The following is a 23,384-nucleotide window of genomic DNA, read 5'->3' on the forward strand; positions in this document are numbered from 1 at the left end:
TGAAGTTACTCATTCACCTGCCTTCTAAAAACAACAAACAAAACCAGAAACCCACAACACAGAATGTGAATTGATTCCCCTTTCCATTCATTCAGGTCTCACCCCTTCGGTGTACCCAAAACAAGCAGTCCCTGGGAAGGCTCCTACCAGTGTAGTAGGGGCAGCCCCAGAGCCAACTATGGTCCTGTGGCAGCTGGTGAATGTTTAAATGGAGGTGGTAAATATTTCTCCCAGATATGCCATAGTGGGCGAGCGTAGCGAAGGTGCCCAAACCGATGAAGTGTGGTTTGTGGGAGTCCTCCCCCGCACATGTTATTAAAATAATGGGTTAAAATGGTGCATTTTAGATCATACTTTTTAGGAATAATAGGGTAAAAAGCCAAACAGTTTGCAATTGGTTTTGTAGGGTAACTCAGGGAAAAAACAATAGATCCAAGTCACCAACAGTGCACAGGAGCATACCTCCAACACATTTTCATGATGCCTTTGCCCAAAATATGTTCCAGTATTAAAAATGTTCACACTGGCTGTGCCCATACATTTCCATGCTGACTGCACCATTATACCTTAGTATTCCCATATAAGAACATACTCCTGTTAGCTTTGTGCACAATGCCAGTAGTGATACTATAAGAAAACATGTCCATGTTTGTTCTACCAATATATGGCAGTATCCTCATATAAGAACATACGTTGTTGGCTTTACCATTAGAAATGCATCCCACATTATGAAAACATGTCCAAAGTGACCTCACCAAAATGCCAGTCTAGCTTCATAACAACACTTGTCATGTTTGCTTTATCAGAGATGCCCAATATAATATGTCGTACCACAATATGAAATAGCTAGACTGGCTGCATTGAAATGCCAGTCTACCTACATAAAAACACTTATCATGCTTCCTTTATCAAAGATTCCCAATACAAAATGTCCTGTCGCAGTACGAATAATACCACTAATCATGTTTGCTTGATCAAAGATGCGCAATACAAAATGTCATACCACAATAAGAAATGGCTAGACCAGCCGTATTAAAATGCCAGCCTGCTTGCTTTATTATCCATGCCCAGAAAACTAAATGCCACTCCTGCCCCCTCCCCCCCAGCCCCCAAGGCACCAGCACCTCACACTCACACATTATGACATTCATAATTAATGTGATTATGTCTGAGTGTGAGGCACTTAGGGTCCAGGCAGCAGATGTGTGTCAGGCGCTGGGGTCCCAGGGTACAGCCATGGCATTTTTTACTGGGCATAGATGCCCAATAAAAACTGCCACGCCCGCCCCTTGGGGCCCCAAGCACCTCACAGGCACAAAATCAATGTTATGCCTGCGAGGTGCTGGGGGGCCCAGGCATGGCCTTTTTTACTGAGTATCTATCACAGATGTCCATTAATAAAGGGCATGCCTTCGTCCTGGGCCCTCCAGCGTCTCACATGCACAGATAATCAATTGTGTGTGCATGTTAGGCACTGGAGGGCTTATGGGTCAGGAATAACTTTGCATGTGAGGCACTAGGAATCCCAAGGTACTGGGCTGGCATTCTTTATTGGGCATATCCAGTAAAAAATGACATACTTGCCCCCTGGACCTCAGTGCCGCACACGCACATGATGAATGTGATTGAGTGTATGCCAGGCTCAGGGGGCACGCATGGTATTTTTTACTAGACATCTACCATAGATGTCCAATAAAAAATACCATCCCTGTCCAATGGATCCCACCGCGTCTCACAGACACACACAATCAACATGATTATGTGTGTTTGCAAGGTGCTGGGGGGTACAGGGGGCAGGCATGGTGCTTTTTATTAGACGTCTATCATAGATGCCCAGTACGAAAATAGCATCCCTGTCCCCTGTGCGCCACAGCGCCTAACACACAAACACAATCAAAGGGATTGTGTGTATGCAAGGTGCTGGGGGGCCCACGGAGCAGGCATGGTGCTTTTTATTAGACGTCTATCATAGATGCCCAGTACGAAAATAGCATCCCTGTCCCCTGTGCGCCACAGCGCCTAACACACAAACACAATCAAAGGGATTGTGTGTATGCAAGGTGCTGGGGGGCCCACGGAGCAGGCATGGTACTTTTTTGCTAGACATCTATCATAGATGTCCAGTAAAAAATACCATCCCTGTCCCGTGGACCCCACAGCGCCTCAAAGACGCACACAATCAACATGATTATGTGTGTTTGCAAGGTGCTGGGGGGCCCACGGAGCAGGCATGGTACTTTTTTGCTAGACATCTATCATAGATGTCCAGTAAAAGAAATGCCATTCCTGTCTCGTGGGTGACTCAGGAGAGCTGACTTTGGCCTGTTGGGTTGGGGATTGTGCCTGCCCCCCCACCAATCATCATTCACACGAGCACCCATCATCCTACACTCACTCCTAACACAGACATACACATATTTAAATAAATGAACATAAACATACCTTCTGCCCCTGTGCTGTAGTTTCCTCCCAGCGTTCCAGCTCCTACTAGCATGAACCGGAATCATAAGGCAAGAGCGTCCCGATTCCTGCACATGCACGCAAGGGCCTGAGAATGGGTGATGACACGCCCAACTCCTACCTGCTCTGTCTGGAGATGAAGGAGGGCCCCCTCACAAATACAGATATGCAGCCTTGCATGAGCCTTGCATGGCGCATTGAACATGCGCAGCTGGGGAACTGAACTGTCAAAGGGAAACAAAGTTTCCCTTTGACAGTTCAACCAGCCCAGGATCGCTTCCTCAGCTGGAAAAAGCAGATGAGGGAGCGCTCAGTGTTTCTCGGCTCCTCCATAATGGTCAAGTGGGCCGGTGGGTCGAAGCCCCGTCGCCCAGTAGGGATGAGCCACCACTGATAATGTCCTTCCAACCACCATCCAACCAGGAGAAGGGAACAGAGCCAGGGCTTCTCAAGACTTTGAGAGACAGGAAGGGAAATGCAGAAAGCCAGGTGGCCATCTTGCCTTTGTTTAGGAATCAAATGATTCCCATGGCAGGGCCTGTGTGCCCCAAAATGGGGTGGGGGGGCAGACCCACTGCAAAATCAGCATGTTGCTGCCACCAGCCAATGCCCTGTGTGAGAAACCTGAAGGTGTCTTCCTGGCTAGTCCCCATAATCTGTCATCCAGGTGGCCAGGACATGGCCATCGCTATTGGATCCAGTTCCTGGGGTGGATCAGTGAGGGAGGATCACCTAGATGGGGGCTGGGAGGGTCCTTGGGAGTGGGACACCGACAAGTGAGATGCAGTATCCCCCTTTTTTCAACACCTTTTCCCCATCCTACAACTTAGGACATTCAAAACCACTGCCCCCTTCCTTTTCTGGCACAAACACTTTCGCACGACACACCACAGAACTGACTAACACCAGAGCCATTCACCTGACCTGTCCCAATACAAGGGTCAGATCAGAATTACACACACCTGACAGCCCTTTCCCTTCCTCACAGGGATAAAAGGTGGAGTAAGAGAGCACAGTACGAGCAAGGCAGACTGCACGATGAGACAGCTATCCAGACCCGGCAGTTGAAGAGGAGAAAGGCGGCAAATATCAAGAAGCTGATGAGAAGAGACACAACCTTGCCCTCTTCAACAAAACCCTGGGAACCCTCAGTTGAGAGAATCGTAAGGCCGAGGACAATAGCCCAAGTGTGCTGCAGCCTATGTCAATGGTACACAGAGCATATCGACACCGATAAACCGGAGCGAGGGAGACTCCTGTTTCCATGGTAACGGCCTTGATTCCAGTTAGAGGAATGCCAAGTGGTTCATCACAGCCGGTGAGTCGAGGGGCGAGCCGATAAGAACCGGGCTCTGGTGAATGAAAGTTGCAAAGTGGCAAAATAAGAAAAGCTTAAAGAACTGTAACATAGAAATGGGACCACCAGCTGGAAAAGGGAGCCGGCACCATTGAAACCCTGGTCAGTCCCTGTCGGAAACTACAGATACCAGAAGGCCGTAAAATAGCTGTCAAGAAAGGTCAAAGTGGTCATACAGGAGGTCAAGCAAAATCCCTGGACAGTCGAAAGCCTTTGTCCTAAGAAGTGTGAGAAAGCAAGGGAAGGGAATCCTTCAAACAGTGGAAATTAATGCGAATGTGAAGTTGGCAAGAGTGAACCTGGAAGAGGGCTGCTGACGAAAAGGGGGCAAGTCTAAAGTCCCAAGAAACAGTGTGTTGACAAGAGTGAACCCGGTCGAGGGATGTCCACTGGAACTGTTTAAAAAGAAAATAAGATTGTGACCAAAGGAAAAGCCATAGTGAACCCAGTGGAGGGAGGCTGAAAGTAAAGAGGGGTCAGCGCCCGGAAGAGTGGGACCCAGGGGTGAAAAATCCTCACCCTAAGTGCAACCGAGAAACAAACTTTAATTTTGTTGAAGGAATTTTTTGTTTGTTAGTTGAATACGTCAGGACATCAAAGGCTAGAGACTTTCAAGAGAAAGGAGACTTGGCCATCGATAGTCCTGAAAGCTGCAAGTGGAACTATCCTCTCATGCTGGAGAAGCTAGAGAGTGCAGTGCCAGCCTACCACATCCTGACATATTATTTCTGAACACTTCTTTCTTTTCTTAAAAACTATCCCACACCCTTTTTGTATTAGTTGTAAGGTTTGGCAATATGTTTCTTAGTATAGGCCCTTTTGTATTTGACAAAACGCCACTAGGGCTGCCTTTTTTCCTTTGATGGTCTACGCTTGCTCCCATCTTAGATTAAGGTTTAGATTGGGCATTTTTCCAACCTGCATACAGTTTAATAAACACTCTTAAACTGTGATCACTTGTGTCTATCTTTACTGTTGCCACCATGAGTTTGTTACACCTGTTCTGTGGGCAACACACAGTAGCCCAAAAATACACACTAGGGGTAGAAGGGGTACAAGGGTGTTCTGCTACCCATGGGTGCCATAAGGGAATCCAATGGATATTGTTCAATAACAATAAAAATGAAGAGCTGCACTAAAAAATAAAAACACCAACAGTAAGTGGGGCCACAGGAACGAGGAGGCCCTGACCTCCAAAGCATTTCCAGCATCACACCAACAACCAGAAGCACCTGCTTTCCTTTAACCTAAGCAGGTTAAATAGGATCTGCTATCTTGCTGTACTAGTTGAATGTTTGTCTCATCCAGTTCTTCTGTCTAGTATGGAGACTAATAATCATCCGTTTACACAGTGTGGAAGTAAGGATGCACTTTTATTTTCTTCTTCAATTCCTCTTGGCAAGTTTTCAGATTCAATGACCGATTGCTGTAGCAGTTGCATGTCTGTTGCTTCTGGGTCTGCTACTGGGAATAGTAATAGTTTGGTGTTATTGACATCTCCCACAGTCGGTGAACTGGTCTGTGCGCTGCTTTCTTGGCTGGTGAGTTTGTACATGAAAAATATCTTAAGTTTTATTTTTCACACACATTTGAATGTCTATTTCGGTTTCTATTGGGTTACTGTTAGTAGATGGTTCAGTAATGTTTTCCACGGGTGATGGTATCCTGTCTCACATATTTAGTACTAGATTTATTTCCTTCCCGGTTTTTGGAGACTCCTGTATCCTGATCTTGTTGTTACCCTTGATATGTCTTGCTCTCATCCGATGTCTAGGTCTGCCCCCTCTCTTGCCACTAGCTGTGGATTTCCGGTTCTCATATCTGTTGACGGGGGTCTTAGAATCTTTGGCACTGATCTCTGATTGTTCTTTAAAAATCTTATTTGGTCTAAAAATAATTCTTCGTATTAGGTTCTGTGTTCCTCTTACTGGGTGTACCCTCTGAGGTTTCTTCTGTATCGATATTCTTTCAGAGTCACTATCTTCATCTGAGCTTGCTGGCGATTAAGCTGGTGTGCTTTCCTGCAAACTTTTATTAGTTGCGTCTTCATACTTAGGCTGAAAGTATAGCCTCTGTCCTCCCTGTAATCTCTGTCGTCTCTGAAAAAGGTTTGTGACTTCTTAAGTTTAACTTCATCCTGGTGGGTTTGGAATATTTTGTACATTGCTTATAGTGTTTTTGTTTAGTTGTTTCCGATGATGACGTCTCCTTTATTTCATTTTTTAATTATCCCTAATTGCTCCTCTACGCTTGACTGTTCGCCATTAGCAGGTTCTGTAAGTAGCTCTATCATGACAAGTGGGCTATGGTTGAAATTTTACTGCCACTTTTGGCCAATGTCTGTATCCTCTGAATTGTTAAAATCTGGGAAGATAGGACCTGGAGACCTCTTGGTATATTGGCCTGTTCTAGATAGTTATACATAGTAACTTTCTCCCAGTTAATCTTTCTTCAATACTTTTTCTAGACTTAGAGATGTCCGCCGTAATGTTTCTTGAGCACCTGAGGGGCTTTTCAAGGCATGAATAGTGCTTCCTTTGCGTGAGAATAATGCTTTCTTGTCTTCATCTTTGGTGAGTAAATATTCTGCCATTGTGTCGAGTAATCCTGCTGCCGTAATTGAGGGCATTCTCACAAGTATTCCCTGGGGATCCTTTGTTCAGGTGGCCAGCGAAGGGCCATCACTCTTGGATCCCATCCCTGGGGGCAGACAAGTGAGGGAGGATCACCTGGGCAGGGGGTCCTTGGGGAATGCGGGAGGAACACTGGAGGGTGAGACATCATATCCCCCCGCCCCCTTTCCAATATCCCCTTGCCCAACATACCCTCAGGCTTCATGGGATATTGCCATCCAAGTCCCATCCTACCCCAGCACTTTCCCTTAAGGAAAATATGGAAACCATCATCCACCTATCTTAACAGACCCGACCAATCCTCACACCTAACACAGGACAAAGACAAATGATAAAGAAACATACTTACCCACAACGACATATTTATCCACCCTTTCATGACAGTAATTTACCCAATTTATTCATAACCCCTGTGTAACACTACAACTCCCAAAATTCCCATTTCCCCTTACACTGTCAAAGTACTGGGAGGTGGAAGTGACAGCCAGGAGTAATGAAGATTACCCCTAGGAAAATGCAAGCAGCAGCCCTACCTATTCTATGGCAATATCCCGCTACTGAGGACAGGCAAGGTCAGGCACAAGACCATAATCACCAACACCTGAAGCATGTTAAGGAGCCAGCAAGGTATAAAAGGTGGGGCCAGAAACACCCATTTGAGCGAGCTGGGGATGCAGGAATGACTGTGGAAGCCAGGATGAGGTGGCAGAGGGAGAAGCCTGGAGAGTCTTGAGAAGGACGGAGTGCCAGGACACTGACCCTGTGTGTAAAGGGGAGGGCTGCAGTGTGGCGAGCTAGCCTTGTCTCCAAGGTGCCAGAACAGGGACAGCTGCAGTTTGCTGGCAGGGTCCAAACCAGTGCTTGTTCCCTGGGTGAGCTATAGAAGCCCAGGTGGCTGAGGGGCAGGTGGTGAGATCCAACCTCAGTATGATCCCATTGAAGGACCTGCCAACTCTGCTCTACGCAGGGTGAGAGGTAGAGGCACAGTGGCGTGTGCGTGGCTGAAGAATTACCTCTTTTGAACATTGTGAACAGTTTAGCAGGTGAAGCTCCCAAGATCACCAAAATGCTGCAGCGGCGAGCTAGCGGAGTGGGAGAATAACAAACATGTTGCATTCTGGGACTTGTAGTGTGAAAATGGCAAGATTGGAAATTTAATGCAACATGAAGGTAAAAGAAAGATCCAGGAAGTATGCAGAAGCAAGATCGGGTAGAGGGATGTGGGTTGTTTGACCGCAGTATAAACATTCGTGGGGTAATTGACTGTAGCCAATTTCGCTGCAAATCTGTTTTCACTTTGGCAAAACAACCCAAATCATACCATACTGCCAAACTGCCCTAATTTACAATTTTTCTCCCTGCTGCCTCCACAGCTCCTCCTGCACTCCTGCAGCGTCGGATCCATCCCTCTGACGCGGGTGGGATCCAACACTGTACGTTTCCTTTTTCTTTTTTAAAAACAAATCTTTAAGCGGTCGGGTGCTGGGGACACCCCTGCAATCCCCACTGACATTATAGTGAACAAGGGTGCGGGGGACACCCCTGCATCCCCCGCTCCCCTTGATCACTATAATGCCATTCGAATGGGAGATTTTATCACAATGATCATATTCGATCAAAGCTCACATTCAAACAGTTTGTTTCGGTCAACTTTGCTAATACCACAAAACCAGAGGGGCAACCAGTCGGCATGGTCACACAGTGAGAAAGAAGGAAAACCCAGCATTCTCGAAAGTCTCTGACAAAGCCCAGGTCTGACAAAGCTCAGGTACAGACTTTGTTTTTGTGCATTTGGTGAATACTACTGTGAGAGACATAACGCACAGGGCTGGCCTCCAGGCAGGGGACAGACCCAGGATGGCCCCATAGACCCCACACCAAAGTTGAGTGAACTTTGTGAACATTGCCAAGACAGGCATAAACTTGGGGAAGGGAACCCTGTGAGGCCTATTATCAGTTTTTGTTACAAGAGAGGCTCTAACTCGGCGAGGGAAGCCTGAGGGGTCTGGTGTGAAATATTGTTGTACCATAACTATTAGAAGAATTGTGAGCCAAGGAACTGTTGTGAAAATTGGTCAAAGTGGTCATGCATAGTTCCAAGCCAAAGCTATGCAGTTTCGAAGGGCTGCGATGTGAACATTGAAATTGATTGTTTGAATTGATTGTTTATTTGTATAGCGCCTATACCCAATGTGTTTCAAAGCAAAGTGCTTCAAGGAGGGAGGGTACATGGGAGAATACAGTAACATGCTTACAAGTCCTTGAAACAATTCAGAATGTGATAAATACTATCGTAATCAGCCTGGCGACATTTCAGATAGTGCGAGGAACAATAAACGAGGAGGGGCGGGAGGAAAAATTAGACAAAACAAGTGGTTACATTACTATGCATAACGACAATTGATGTAGTGCTGGAATATTAACAAGAGGAGGGGAAGGGTAGGGTGGGAATGGAGTGAGGGGAAAAGGAAAAGAACAACACAAGCAACCAACACAGGTTTGGGGATGCTGCATGGTACCAACCACTGTGGCTGTGCCATGAGTTTCCCAAAAAACGTGTGATCTGAAGATTGTATGGCTGTGCGGATTTGCAATTACCATGGCATTATCCCATTTCTGACAGTCATAATTGTTGGTATAAAGGCATCTTTATTGCTATTGTTTTGGTCAATATACTCATGTCTAAGACGAGACGACACTGTTTCAACTAGGTCTTTTTCAAGGCTCTAACATAGTTGATAGACATAGCAAATTATCATATTGAGCTAAGTTACAAAGAAGCATAAACAGTGCCCAATAATGTTACAATCCATGTGGACAACGCAAATAAATACAATGTGTGAGCCCATTATTCAAAAGTTATCACACATTTACCATATAGCACAGTGGAATACACATAAAAGAGGTGGAAACAAAATGAAGAAAATTGAAAAATACACAGCATACCATAGCATAGACTCCAAATTTCAGTCGTAATACTGAGAGATGTGCAGGGGCAAGACAAATAGTTTAAGATAACAATAGGGGTACAAGAGGCCTGAATATGACATTCTTTGGAATAACTCACTACATCTTACCTAAATTACAAGGTTGAGTACCTATCACACCTTTTACACTAAGCACATATAAAACATTCAGATACATAATTGTACAATAAAATATCAGTCTTCTTGACAAGACACGTATAAAAAAAAAAACAGTAAAATTCCAAACATTTCAAATGTCATTGTATAAGTTATAAAACAGTAAGAAGGAAACAAGAGACATCCGCAAATTAAGTTAAAAGAATCGAATCAATCTGTCTCTTAACCTTCAGCCATATATGGTAGGCAGCTGCAGTTATTACTAATGATAACGCCCTGAAAATCGCAGAACAAAACTGGTCTATACCAGGACTTGCACATTTTGCATATGCTCTAACATATTCTGGCTAAAGTAAAGCAGTTCATCAAAATATGTCTTGCTGTGTTGATACTACTCCCACAAAGGTGGCACAGTCTGTCCTTTAAAGACACGCCATTCCAGGCTCCTGTGTATTCCAAAACCGGGAGGATACCAAATCAGACGTGTTATAAAACGAATCAAAGGGTAGTTATGTAGCTTCAAACAGCTACACAGCGAAGTAGTAAGGAGGCCTTGGCTTGCATACTGTTTATATCTTTTCTTGGCCGCCAGTCTGGTTGGTGATTGCAAGCGGTCCAACTCCAGCAACTTCTCTTTGAGCTTTGGCAGGGCTATTAATGTAAATTGGCATATGGGAAGAATTCTACTTGTGGTGGCATTGGTGGTAATCTGATTAAAGTTACTACTGTGAGAGGGCAGATGGGAAAGATCCTGTGCGGCTGAATTGCTCATTATCGCAAACATGACTAAGGAGTCATCTTTGTATGGCTGCATGTTTAAGCTAGGAAAATGTTAACATTTAAGATTCTATTGACAACCTGGGATTCCCTGTTGGAATCCATAAAATGCTACTATTTTCCTTACCTCAGATTGTAATAAAGCGTTTGTGTTCAGCATTGGTGACCCGTATTTCTCGGGTCCTTGGCCGCCATGTTATACACTTTTTTTATAATGTGCTGAGACGTCGCACACTATACGTGTGATGTCATTACCTGTGACGTGTGAAATCACGTACTGAACGTGTGCCGTGGCTGTGATGGAATCGCAGTATGGTCATAATATTGTATCCTTGCCCCAGTCCTTTATCTACATGTGTGTTAGGTTACCTTTAGTGCGCAATGTTTGAAAGTAAAAACAAAACCTATAATTTTTAATGACTTGCTGATCCTATTGCTCAGTTGCGCACATAATGTCCCATTTACTGCATTGTACTCATACATGTTTGCATTTCTGGTTGGGAAGGCACTTGTCTACATTTCTTAGAAAACAAGTGGAAGATACATCTGATACCACGTATGTATGGATATCGGTAGAATCGTTTCCTCTGCTCACCTTGGACTTGAGTATATTGACCAAAACAATAGCAATAAAGATGCCTTCATACCAACAATTATCACTGTCAGAAATGTGTTAATAGAATGGTAACTGCGTGTGTGCATAGCAACCAAATCTTCAGATTACGCATTTTTTGGGTGACTCAAGGCAGAGTCAGCTGTTGCTATCATGCAGCATCCCACAACCTGCTACGAAGTATAAACACATGGAACCGATATAACCAGCACAGTAGCGAATATGTCCATATGCCCACTCCCCTACACACTTTGTAGCTAATTTGCATCCTCACAAAGTACCTCTGAACAAGGAGTGAACTTCCAGGTCTTGAGGGTTGGTTAATGGGTGGGCCTGGGACATGTGTGGCTTTTCGGCTGAAAAGCTCTATTCTACTCTTAGATTTCAAGTAGAAGTTTTAATTTGTTTTAAACCAATCATAAAATTGATGGCGTTTTCTGTAAGCATGTGTGAATATATAAATACATGTGCAATAGAGCAGGAAAGTTCAGATTACATCAAACTTAACAAAAGAAAATGCAAAACTGCTTTCCTCTAATTTGTTCTAGTCCATTAAAGTTCACCAATTATGTCATGCAGCTGAAGTTGCCGAATTCGAACGCTCTACCTACATTTGGCAAAGTTCCATCAACGTTTTCATGCCTAATGTGACTGATAAAAAAAACTGTTTTGCATTGGGCTTTTCAGAGAGGCTACAAGGTGCCCTATTTTGCCAGAAGATGAATAAAGCATTTCTGTTTCCTGACATTTGTTGTAGGTGCAGTCAGTTCTCCAGATAAGACTTTGAAGTCTGAGTATTTGACTACCTATTTTTGAAACTTGGGAGTAAAATTATGTTTTAGGCGTAAAAACACGAGTACTGTTCCCAATGGAGTATTTTATAAATGAGTAAACATAAGATTCATTTGACCTCTTCCATAATTATAGTCGTTTCTTCCTGTGGCACTACACAAACTACTGGTCCAAACACATCCATGGATCTGTTTGGGTGAAAGCAGGGGCACAAGCTCCTACATGTCAATTTCCCAATTTCTTTATTGGGAGTATTTTTACTCCCCGTTTTTTTTTGGGGGGGGGAGAATTTGCCTATTTTTAGGGAGTAAAAGTGGCCAATACACCCCTTATCTGTAGGGCTGGGTGCAGCGGAGCAAACAGAATAAAAAAATATACTGAAAAATACCCAAACATATCTGCAGACCCCAGCAGACCGCCCTATTCAGTAATGCTCAGTTGGTTGGGGGGACAAAATTAAATTAAAAATATACCACAAAATGAAAACGAATTCACCAAACCCATAAAATGATCTGCCACACCAAACGAGTGGTGGTATGGCGGTCTAAATCCCAATTTATGGTGTACAGAGGACTCTGTAGGAATTTTGGGTGTATTTAATTAATTTATTTTTTGAAGTATTTATAATGTGCCTATACAGCCAAGGTGTTTCAAGGTGCAATTTAACGTGACCGGTAAATAATACTGCACGGTAACCTGATGATTTTTGGACGTAAAGTGGAGGATTTACTTCCACCATTATGCTGGAGGTAAAACCTGCACTGCAATGCCAAACTCTGAAGTCGGTGGTGCAGTAAATGTGGTGGTAATTCTGCTACTTGCGACCGAATGACTGCCACTTCTTTACTGGGCTGCTGAACTCATAATTATGTCCCTCTGTCTTTAAAACAAGTATGAGATCTATGGTTTAACCTGGATCTGTTCTCTGTAGCAGAAGGACTGAACATTCAAATAGCTATGTATAAATGGTTGTGAATTAATACATAATATTTTTAAACTTGCTCATGATCCCGGGACATCATGTTACATTTGGTTTTAGGCACAGAGATACAAATGGGGTTTGAATGCTTGACAGTGCTTCTGATGGCTCCAAGAGCCCAATGAATTTGCATAAAATATGGCAATAAGAGTATGCAAACATTTGGACAGTTTCATGAAGCTCCATTTGAGGGCTAAAGCCAAGGATACATTAAAAAACCTTCGAGCATAACAGTGGATTACTAGGTAAAGGCTTGTAAGCCTCTTACTACGGGCAAATCTAGTGGGATTGGCTTTAATGCAGATTTGTTGGTGGTGCTCAAAGAAACACTGAATGAATTCCTTACAACTGCCATTTCTCCTGAGTCGACTAAAAAGCTGTGAGTTTTTTGTTTGCATAAATCCAAAAGCGATCAGGGCGATCGTGCCAATTTCAGACTGATTTCACTAATTAAGCTTGCATATATATCGGTGAAATGGTTGATAAAGATCAGGTTGAATTTGTCTCAAAGAGGTCTGGACGCAATGTAATTTGCCAAAGACTGGGTATCAACCCGTTTACTCATGGGCGAGAGGAAGACATTTGACAATTTCCAATAGTCCCTGCGTGTTTGCAAACCTAAAACATAAGAATCTTGGTGGGATATTCTGCAATGCTCTAAATTAATTACATTCTGGCATGTCTGGTGTGGTTAATAACAATGGTCTGTATCCAGACAGAGATCCAAAAGGATACACAGTAGGAGTGCCCACTTTCTTCCCCTTTATTTGATCTTGCATTGCTTTGAACCAGTTATTCACATCAACATTAGAAAATGTCAAAATTGGTACAAATATAAATGACTACTTCATACAGATGATATGCCTTCATATGGTCTCCAAATCTGAAATGAGTCTTAGATCATTGAGAAGTGAATAGTTATGGACGCCTCTGAGTCTCCCATGGAAAATGGTCCATGTCAAATCTGATGTTGATTTCAAGACTGGTAGCCCAGAAAAATTACAGCAATGTTGAATTCTGTTGGAATGCCACCTTTATGCCCTACATCCTTTATTGTAGACAATTTCAAATATATCTTAATAAACTGGAATGGATCTCCATCTCAGAAATATGATCTTCAGCGCAAAGCTAGAGGGCTCGTATAAACATTTGGGCACACATTTGAGTGTGTCGAGACCTCTCTGCACTTGGTACAATATGAAGAGGGTCTTTGCCCTGCTTCCTTTCTGAACCTCCCCTGCTTTGTCCTGGAAAAACTATTCATGCAAGGTTGGTTGGTTTCAAGTCTGCTGTCCTTCCCCCCAGCCTGCTGCTCATTCCTCTTTTAATTCCTCCTTTAGTTTACCCCACTTTGCTCAACATCCATGACCGTTATTCTTTGGTCAGAGCTGAACATGTGGCTAATCATTTTTGTTGTGGATATGTGATGTTTCTTGCATTTGTAATTGTCGGAGAGGCCAAATGGAAAGATCACTCTGTACCTAATGCCTTCTAGTTGGAGCTGTTTTGTGACCACCTTCATTCCTAGCCTTTCCTCCTGTAATTGTAATACAGGGTCCCAAATTGATTGCCCTTCTTAAATGTTTGTCCTCTAGCTTTTTCTGGCATTTTAAATAGTCTAATGCCCAGATTTCGACACCAAAAGGTGCAATTGCTGTCATTCTAGTTTTTTTTGTGTCAACTTGTGGCGCTAATGAAAAACTGCTGTGCTTTTCATCAAAGCTATTCAATGTATTCATGGTAGTTTTCAGTGTCTGTATTTTCTGGTGTTCAATCCAGGCCAGTTTTACATTGTAGGTGATGTGATCCCCATATATTTAAACTGGTCATCACCTCTACCTTGCAGCCAGTCATAAGCGATTTAATGCGGTTTATAGGAGAATCCCCAAATCTTCTATTCATTTATATTTATTGCAAGTCTTTGGCTTTGACACATCTGTAAGATGTTAAGAATTCTTTGCAGGCAGACAAGTAGTAGAATTGTAGAATTATTGCATACATGTTGCTGATGAATCTAACATTGCCATCAAGAGTACATTTTGTGGGTCCTCTCAAGCTTTTAAAACATATAGTACTGGCCTTTTCAAACACTTAGAAATATGGAATACAGGAACGCACCCAGCCTCAACAGACCTGTTTGATTAGGGATTTGCGCAGCCTGTGAGGGCCCCAGTGCTCTGAAAGGTTTCAACTTAACAATCATCCTGTTAATTTTTGCAATCATGTGTACAGATTTCCAGGGATCCACTGTTCATGTTTAAGGTGATTCCATCTGAGCTTGATTCTACCGTGAGTGGCACATACTCCTATACTATTTCAGAAACGGTATTCTTCTTCTGGTGTGCTACTTGATAAGAGTAGTCACCTTGTATTCGTTTTCAGATGTGTCTAGTGTTGTATTGTTTTAGAACTATTACTATTTCTCATCAATGTAGGCTATCTAAGATTTCTTTTTATATTTATTCAATTATGGTATATATTTTTTCTGCGTCTTGTCAGTCCTTTGTGCAGGGAGAGAAAAGGGGTTTGAAGAATGTGTCTATTAGACCACAGTGTTGTACCCTCTTTAGCACTACATACATTTTCCTGTTAACCTCCTCCTTATAAATGGCATTGTTTGATATGATTACCCAACTTCTTGCCAGGGAAAACATAACATGCAATATTAACACAAATGTCTGGTATTCCTCTGTTAAAGTTAGACAAAGATTCTCTATCTTCCATCCTCTTGTGTAAATAGTCCACAAGCACTACTTTAGTAATTTGCTGCATTGTTTGTTGGTTCGTGGGATCCTAGTGCCTCCATTGTAGAGCCCAGTGGAAGCATTATATTGCAGAAGGGCTCTCAGTCTGAGATTCATAAAGTATTGCAGTATTAAAGGGAATGGTTGTTTTCTTCCCTATAGCTGTAGACCTGTTCCATGTCTCTCCCTAAACTGAAAACCTAATCTATAATAGCTGCAGTGCAGTAGTTAGTCATTTGGTTGTATTGAGCAGGTATATTATCTGGGCGTCAAATATAAAAAAACATATTAGAATGAGTCCATTAACTGGGCCCCGGCCAAAACCTTATCATTAGAATAGATTTGTAAGAGGACTAACAGTCCCACGATCTTCCAAACCCCTGGCATGTGGATCATCTCCCCCAGGAATTTAGTGTTTAGGTCTAACCAATACATAATCTTGAGGATACATACTAATTTAGTTAGCCCAATGCTTCCATTCATAGAGGGTCATACATTTTTAACACTAAAAGGTTTTCTGAGGCCAATATCCTTTGGGCTTCAACAAGACCAAGCAATATGTTTGGAATCAATACTATCTTTGTAAGCGTGTGCATATCTTTCAAAAGATTGTGCATATTATTGATTCCATTAGTATTCACCCTCTTAGTTCTACCATATTGTGACCTGGTAGATAATGTAAACAATACCATTTAAGTAAGTGTATTCTACTGCCCACTCCCCCTGGAGGAACAGTAGGTCCTTTCTAATAAAAGAAAATCACTTGAGCATCCTAGAATACAAAAGTGACTGCTACAATATGTATTCCAAGAAAGAATAGAAATATTTTGCAGAACCTCGATAGGCTGTAAATATACTGGATGCAAAGTTTAAGGACAAGTACTCTTTTCTTGCGCAAGTATAATTTGAATTATTCTGCAGTGGAGGACATGTTTCTCTCTTAACCGAACTGGCTGTTATTGATCATTAAACATTCTCTATGTAAGGCACTACCTCTGTATATTTAATATGTTCTTGATTAGAGTCTGCTATAGTATTTTGACCATACCTCTTGCTATAGCATCTTGAGTCCGTGGTGGTCAGTCTGGAGTGAGATGCTGGCTATAAAACAAATCCAAACATACACAAACGTTCATTGTATGTAAAGAGATGATACACTATTAAGGGAGAATAAAAATACACCGTTACAATACAATAAACATGTAATACTTATCCACAAATTCAACACAATCAATATCTCTCATTTGAATTACTCTTTGTTGGGGAATTTTATGAATCGTAGATTGCAAAAATGAGACATTCATTGGGAGACATTTTTGTTTCTCAGAAATAGGTTATTAAGTGTAACTGTCAATTTGACTTGGTTGTATTTTCGTTCTTGTGGATAGCCTTTGAGTTTCCTACAGAAGGATATTTCATCCTTCTTTGAGTTGTTTAAAGTGAACCATGTTCCGTCTACTTTTATGTCACCTAAATGTCCTCAGCATCAAGTGGTATACTTAGCTCAATGTACTTCGATCGTAGGCCCTCCAAATGAAGACAGCCAAGGTTCCTGTTGTCCAGATTCATCTGAGTTATTTAAAGGATTGGTGTTGTTAATGGGACATTAGTCTTGGATCCATCCTCAGATGTACATGCCATAGAGCTTAGGTCTTTGGATCACACTGTGGCTTTGATTGTGACTTTTCTTGTGATCCTATTATTATCCAGTTTATTAATTTTGGGTGTTTTAGTTGAAAGATGTTCATGGGTCTTATTTTCCGCAAAGACCTTTATTGAATTTCATCTCCTAAAACATAAACATGTCCAAAACATGCGACTTATGCGGATAAAGACACTACCATGCCACCCTGTGCCCAAACCTACCCCCAACATCCCTTTAAGAGTTACCATCTGATCTATTAATGCAATCCTTACTTTTGACAAGTGTAGAAGTTACATAATGAAGAGCATTAAAACTTTAGACTTCAATATTCATTAAATAAACATGGTTACAAAAAAACATATCAGCTTTTAGACTCTTAAAAGATAAAACTAAAGGCTGCCAATCAGACTGACCTATCGGGTTCATGGAAGGTTTCTCTGTGACTAATAATTGCCAAAGCTTCTACCCCCACAAATGATTATGTGGGCCATCAGGTTTCCTACACAAAAATACAAAGACTAGCTTTGCGGTTAATAATGTTATCATATTCCCTTTAGTGGAATTAAGTGGCCAGTCCTCTTTCACTGGCAGGCCGAGAAGGATCACCGTTGGATCCCTTGGAAAAGTCAGTAACTGTGCAACACAAAATGTGCAATTTAGGGCACTCCCAGTCCCATTATATGTGTATAAGGGAGCCAACATCTCCAAATTGGTGCCAACAGTCTCCTGATAAATCCAGCTTCATCTTCTGTAACTGCAAAGGGTCATGTACCATCTATAAAGCTTGTTAGCATTTTCTCTGAATTGGTCACACATTGAAGAGATCTTTACTTTCAGCCACACGTCTGGCCAAGTCATAGTCCTTGGATTTCCCACATTGCATCATATTCTTCTGATAAAGTGTTCCATAACTAGGACAAAAAGAGCAGAGGTGCCTTGTTCCACTGGTCAATCTGAACTTGGGAAAAGGTGGTATTGACTCAGATTCTGAAGGATGGGTTACTTTAAATGGCTAGGATTAGTTTTAGAAAGGTTTCCCAAAATCCCAGGGCTCTGTGTTTCTTTTGGAAAGGTTCAATCAACTGTATTGAATATTTTCTCATCATTAAGCACTAGTCATACTCCTGGGCCCTTAGGGAACCTTTTCGTTTTATGCAGTAAATGCACTACCTTCCTGATATTGTCAAACAGATTATGACCCTGAATGATGCTTGCTTGATCAGCATGCATGAGCCCTTGCAGCAAACATTCTAACCTGCTGACTCACATTTTGAAAGGATTTTGGCATCTGTGTTCAGCAGAACAATGGCCTATATGGTCCACTTTCTTCGGGGTCCCTGCCCCTCTTAGGGATAAGACTAATCACCACTTTACTCATGGTAGTGTATATCTCCCAGGAGTCCAGAAATGTGTTTACATGTTTTTGTAAAGGGGTTAGGAGTTCCTAAGCAAATGGCCCATAGATCAAGAGACTCTTGTGGTCCTTGGGCCTTATTTGTTTTCAATGTTTTAATAGTTAAATGGATCTCCTTATTTTTTAATGGGCTCTTCCAAAAGCTTGCTCTGGTCTTGAGAAATCTGAGGAACAACTATGTCTATTTATTCTTACAAATTGTCAATATCAGGAAAGACTCAAATAAAAGTCCCAAAATATCTGTGCCTTCAAGGTTTCATCATGCACAAAATTGTGGTTTGAGTCTTGTAGTATGTAAATAAAAGCTTTATTTACCTTAGACTTCAGAGCATGAGCTAATAACTTGCTAACCTTGATAAAGTTCTCATTGTATACACACTTTATATTTAAGAGTGTTTTCCTGTTCTAGTGATAGGTTGTTTGTCCGCAGGTCCCGTCCATGGTCCCCCTTTTTATTGTGCCCAGTTCTTTTTCCCACCCAAGCAGTCCTGGCCGTAAGAGTGCCTTGCATTTCTGTTGTAGTGTAATGGCAGCAGCTGGGTGCCTTCAGGGAAAAGTCACCATTAGCCTTGAAACGGCAATGAGAAGAGGGCACTTGAGCACCCGATCCTAACATGTTGCAACCCTGTAGATTTTGCCTAGATAGATGTAGCAATTGCAGAAGTTGTCTAGGCTGGTGTGTGATACTAAAGCAGAGCTTCAGAGCAAGAATGCCTTTTTGAAAGCGGAAGATTACCTATGCTCATTTGTAAGTACAGAGACTGTTGGGGTGATATGAAGGATGTCTAATCTGGTGGGTAGCTGGGTGGGGGCAGAGGTCAGGAAATGTACAGACCCTGCTTGCTCTGTGTTGGGCCAATACCTTGGTATTGCAAGTAGATCCGATTTTTGATGCTTTTTTAGCTGCTTTTAGACAGATTGTTATGGATTCTGCTACAGAGTTTTCTGCAGAGACGGGTCTTTGTGATATGCAGCACGGTACCATGAAGATCCTTTCTTCTATTGCAATTAGTGAGATGCTAAGACTAAGTGGGTTTTATGGGATTCCTGAAATGTAAATGTGGCAGTTTGTACAGGACAATTCTTGTGTTATATTAAGTTCCAGTGAAATTTCCAGACACTCTGAAGTACAAATATGGCTACCTTGGGCATACAGTTGATTTTGATGCCTTGAACTTCGGAGCACTGGTACATGATGCCAACACAGTACTTGCTTACATCGCATACTGTGTGGAAATTGATACTTGTACAGACAGGTTGGCCCAAGCAAAGTAGTTCTGTTTTATTGCTTGTCTATTTTGAGTAATGCTATAAAGACTGAGAATATGTATGAATTGTGGTACACCATAACGTTACATGCATTTTAACTTGTACTTAGATATACACCTCCTGGTTTGCTTTAAACAGAATGAAGGATATCTGCACCTTGTTAAGGAATCGTTTTTGAAACACAAAAATTGATTGACCTCTATGATTATCATTTTCTTTTTAGATATGACATTTTGAAATTGAAGATGGTTGTTGGACAAACGCTTAATTCAAAACTCATTTTAAATGTTCTGGTACAATTTATATTATTTTCCTTGGATTTTAAACCAGACTTTCTGTGTTAAACATTGCTTTTGTGGAAGATTCAGTAGTTATATTGCCAGATGTGCTTGCGTCAGTTGAGAGGGAACATCTGGTCCGAGGTGTACATACACGGAAAGTACTGTCTAAAGTATTGAGGATGTTTGAGGATATTTAAAAGTAATTCTTTTTTTTTTTTTACTCCATGAAGCTTTGTGTGTTCTTGTAGGACCGTAGTATACAGATGTGTGATTAGCATGATAGGATTGTAGCTCTGGCCCCATGACTTCTGGTTTAAAGAGATATTGAAATAATATCACTTTCTACCAATATGCTTGGTATACTGTCTGTTAAATGCATACTTTTGGCCCTATTTGGAACTGTTTGTTGGAGCAGAACGCTGAAAAACCTACTACCGAATGGTAGGCTCTCTGGGCACACTTGTTTATGAAACAGGGACCGCGCCCAACCGCTAAGACTTCTATAACATGACATGATCATGTTGTATGTTTGTGTGGCATATGCATGGCTCCAGCGACACTGTGGGAGCCCTTGCAGGCATTAGTGCAAGGATGGGTGAGTATGGGCTTTTTTAAGGGGTAGTTTGCAACTACTGTTTGGAGTGGAACAGGCAGAATTTCTTGCACTGTTCTCCTAAGAATCATTCATGATTGCTCATAAAAGGGGCAATTTACTTAATTGTGTGAACTTTGTATCTATAATGTGGGCAGAACATGATTCTCAGGCCTATTGTATGTCTTTTTTCCACATGGAAGTGTTTCTTCTTTCATATATGCAAACTGCACATTTCATTGATGTATATTCACTGCTTTCTATTGAGAGAATAATATTTGCCTGTGCCAGAGCCTGCTGTTAACACAATCAATTTTCTATATGTACATTTTCAATCAAATGAGATCAATTGAAAGCCTCAGTATGAAACAGAGGAGTCTCTGCACGGGCAGTCTCTAGTTTGACCTCTTTATCCTTTACTCCTCGCAGGAATTTTTTGATAACTGGATTCACCAAAAGAGCTTAAAAGGCAAGTTCATGAAGCGGATATCAACCAAAACACAGCTCCACTCTTTTGGCTTTGTGTCCTATGACTCGTATGCCATGGCTGCTGCTATTGAAGACGACATTGTCACTGACTACCTCAAATTTGGTGTGGATGTGGATCTCAGGGGACAATTTACCAGGGGGATGATGATCCTGGATGTGGATGATCGACTGAAGAAGCATAAAGTGTTCTTAATGAAGACATGCGATCTTGAGAAGTTCCAGAGGCTCATGATGGCTGCCCTTCAGTAGGACATGTTACTGAGGAGTTTGGTTATTCATAAGTGTAAACACTAGAGAAGCAATCTCCCCCATCGCAGGTGCAGTAAGGCCACTCCACTGAATTGTGCTTCTGCCTTCACGCACTGTATGTGTGCCTAAGAAACGAAACAAACAAATAGACTGTGATTTGGATTGCAGGGACGTGGAAAGAGTCTAATTTGGAGGTTTATGATGGATAGCAAGGTGTTGTTCATTATTTACAAGCACGACGCCCCAGTATAAAGAGGCTGATCTCCATTGTTGTCATTAGGCTCACCAACATGCAGCCCTGGTTGTAGACAACAATGATTTGCATGTGAGCTGTTTTAGACCCATTATCATAATGGAAAATGAAAAACTACAAGTCCCAGCATGCAAATCACTGTTGGCTTAAAGTGGGACCCTAATGAAATGGGGTGAGTTTGGGACCGGTAAACTCTGATGCCTCGGCAGTAGTAAGGCCTCAGCTCTACATCAAACAAGGTGTCCCATGCCCAGCAGCTCTGAAATACAATATGAAAGCCAGCTCTACCAATGCACAAAGAACACAACGCTGAAATTAAGAATAGGGTCTGGAAAGTTCGCAGAAGGGCTACCATGCATATGCACAATGATAGGTGCTCTTACAACATTTTAGGTTCACTCCAAGTTAGCAAAGCTTTTACTGATTAGGTCTTCGAACCTTGGTTCACTAATCAGTATGGCTATTTCTGGTGAAGAATAGGGTAGAATATTCAAATGAATGTGGGCATTTGTAGAGCACACACCCACAGTCTTGACTCCATCATCTGGTCTTCTTTAGACAACTCCAACTGGGATTTGTTGTGCCACAGTCGGGTAATTAATAAAGACTGATTGCAAGATGGTACTGGTTGCATGAGTAAGGAAACCAAGTCTGGCCCATTTTAGTTTAGCTCTTGGCAATGTATGATTACCCAGAAAACATTTAGGCAATATGTTAGATGTGATACAATGCAGTCCAAAACAGATTCATAATTAAATAAGAGCAATCAACTCTGTGTGTGCCACGTGTCACTGTCTGGAATTTAACCCCCACCAATGGTGACCTTTATATGGGGATTCTGCTCCACTTACTGATTGATACCTTGTGGTGAGTAAATACTTTTGCAACAGCTAAACCGGATAGTTGTTGCTGCTTACTGTAGGTAAAAGCTGGCAACTGGCCTTGCTGGGTCTCGGCTACTGCTCCCACTGGGTGGCAGAGCGCAAGACAGGACATGTGACTTTGGTGAGATGGTGCTACCTGTTGTAGGCGTATGCGTGCTGCTGTTTTGGGATATGATGCTGAAACTGGCGATGCTCTTTAATATGTGCCAGGTGATCTGTACTCATCCCTTCTAGTGTAATCGATGCCTTGCAAGGCCAGTACAGGTAAACCCTCGACAGGCAGTGCCTCACAGATAGCCTGTATATAGACATTACTGCCGGGGAAGAAGGTCCAGTACAAGATGCAAGCAGTCCAGCACACTGTGTTTACCAGTAACCAGCATGGCAGGTGTTTTTTTTTTTTTTAGTACATCAATGAGACCCTGACAACGTGCAAAGGTATTCTGCAACAGATTACATGTTCACAGCTAAAATTAAGGTACACAGTGCCAAGTAGACTTCTGATTGGCTGAAGGTCAGGAAAAGAAATCTATAATAGACTACATTCAGAAAATGTCCATGGATACTGTGTCTACTCAGGATTTGGTCTCTGATGTTAATGAAGGTATGCCGCCTGCTGCTCCAGGGAAAGTGTAATTAGACATAGGATCACTGAACTGAAAAGTGTGTCGCAAGTGAGGAGGAACAGAACACTTGAGACACTGGGGCTATAGGGAACAAAATCAATGTACTTTGCATTTGTATGGCTACTTATGTACCATTGGTATGATCTCAAGGCGCTGGTAGGTTGAACGCCCTCGGGAACCGAAGTTCAAATCAGTAGAGAGAAGAGAGAAAGTCATAAGGTGCGAGTGAGCACCGGATATGTGT

General features: G+C 42.2%; 1 protein-coding gene across 3 annotated transcripts in view; it reads left to right on the top strand.

Annotated features, from left to right (window-relative positions):
• The window catches only part of LOC138526169 (uncharacterized), a 273,227-nt gene extending 250,827 nt beyond the window's left edge, over positions 1–22,400 (top strand). For all 3 annotated transcript variants that reach the window (XM_069636579.1, XM_069636580.1, XM_069636581.1), the window contains exon 7: positions 21,069–22,400. In XM_069636579.1, the coding sequence (XP_069492680.1) occupies positions 21,069–21,377 (309 nt within the window). In that variant the 3' untranslated portion in view covers positions 21,378–22,400. The remainder of the gene's footprint in view (positions 1–21,068) is intronic.
• Positions 22,401–23,384: the final 984 nt, after the last annotated feature.

This window comes from Ambystoma mexicanum, chromosome 7p (genome assembly GCF_040938575.1).
Source record: "Ambystoma mexicanum isolate Mex_15411 chromosome 7p, UKY_AmexF1_1, whole genome shotgun sequence".
Taxonomy (NCBI): domain Eukaryota; kingdom Metazoa; phylum Chordata; class Amphibia; order Caudata; family Ambystomatidae; genus Ambystoma; species Ambystoma mexicanum.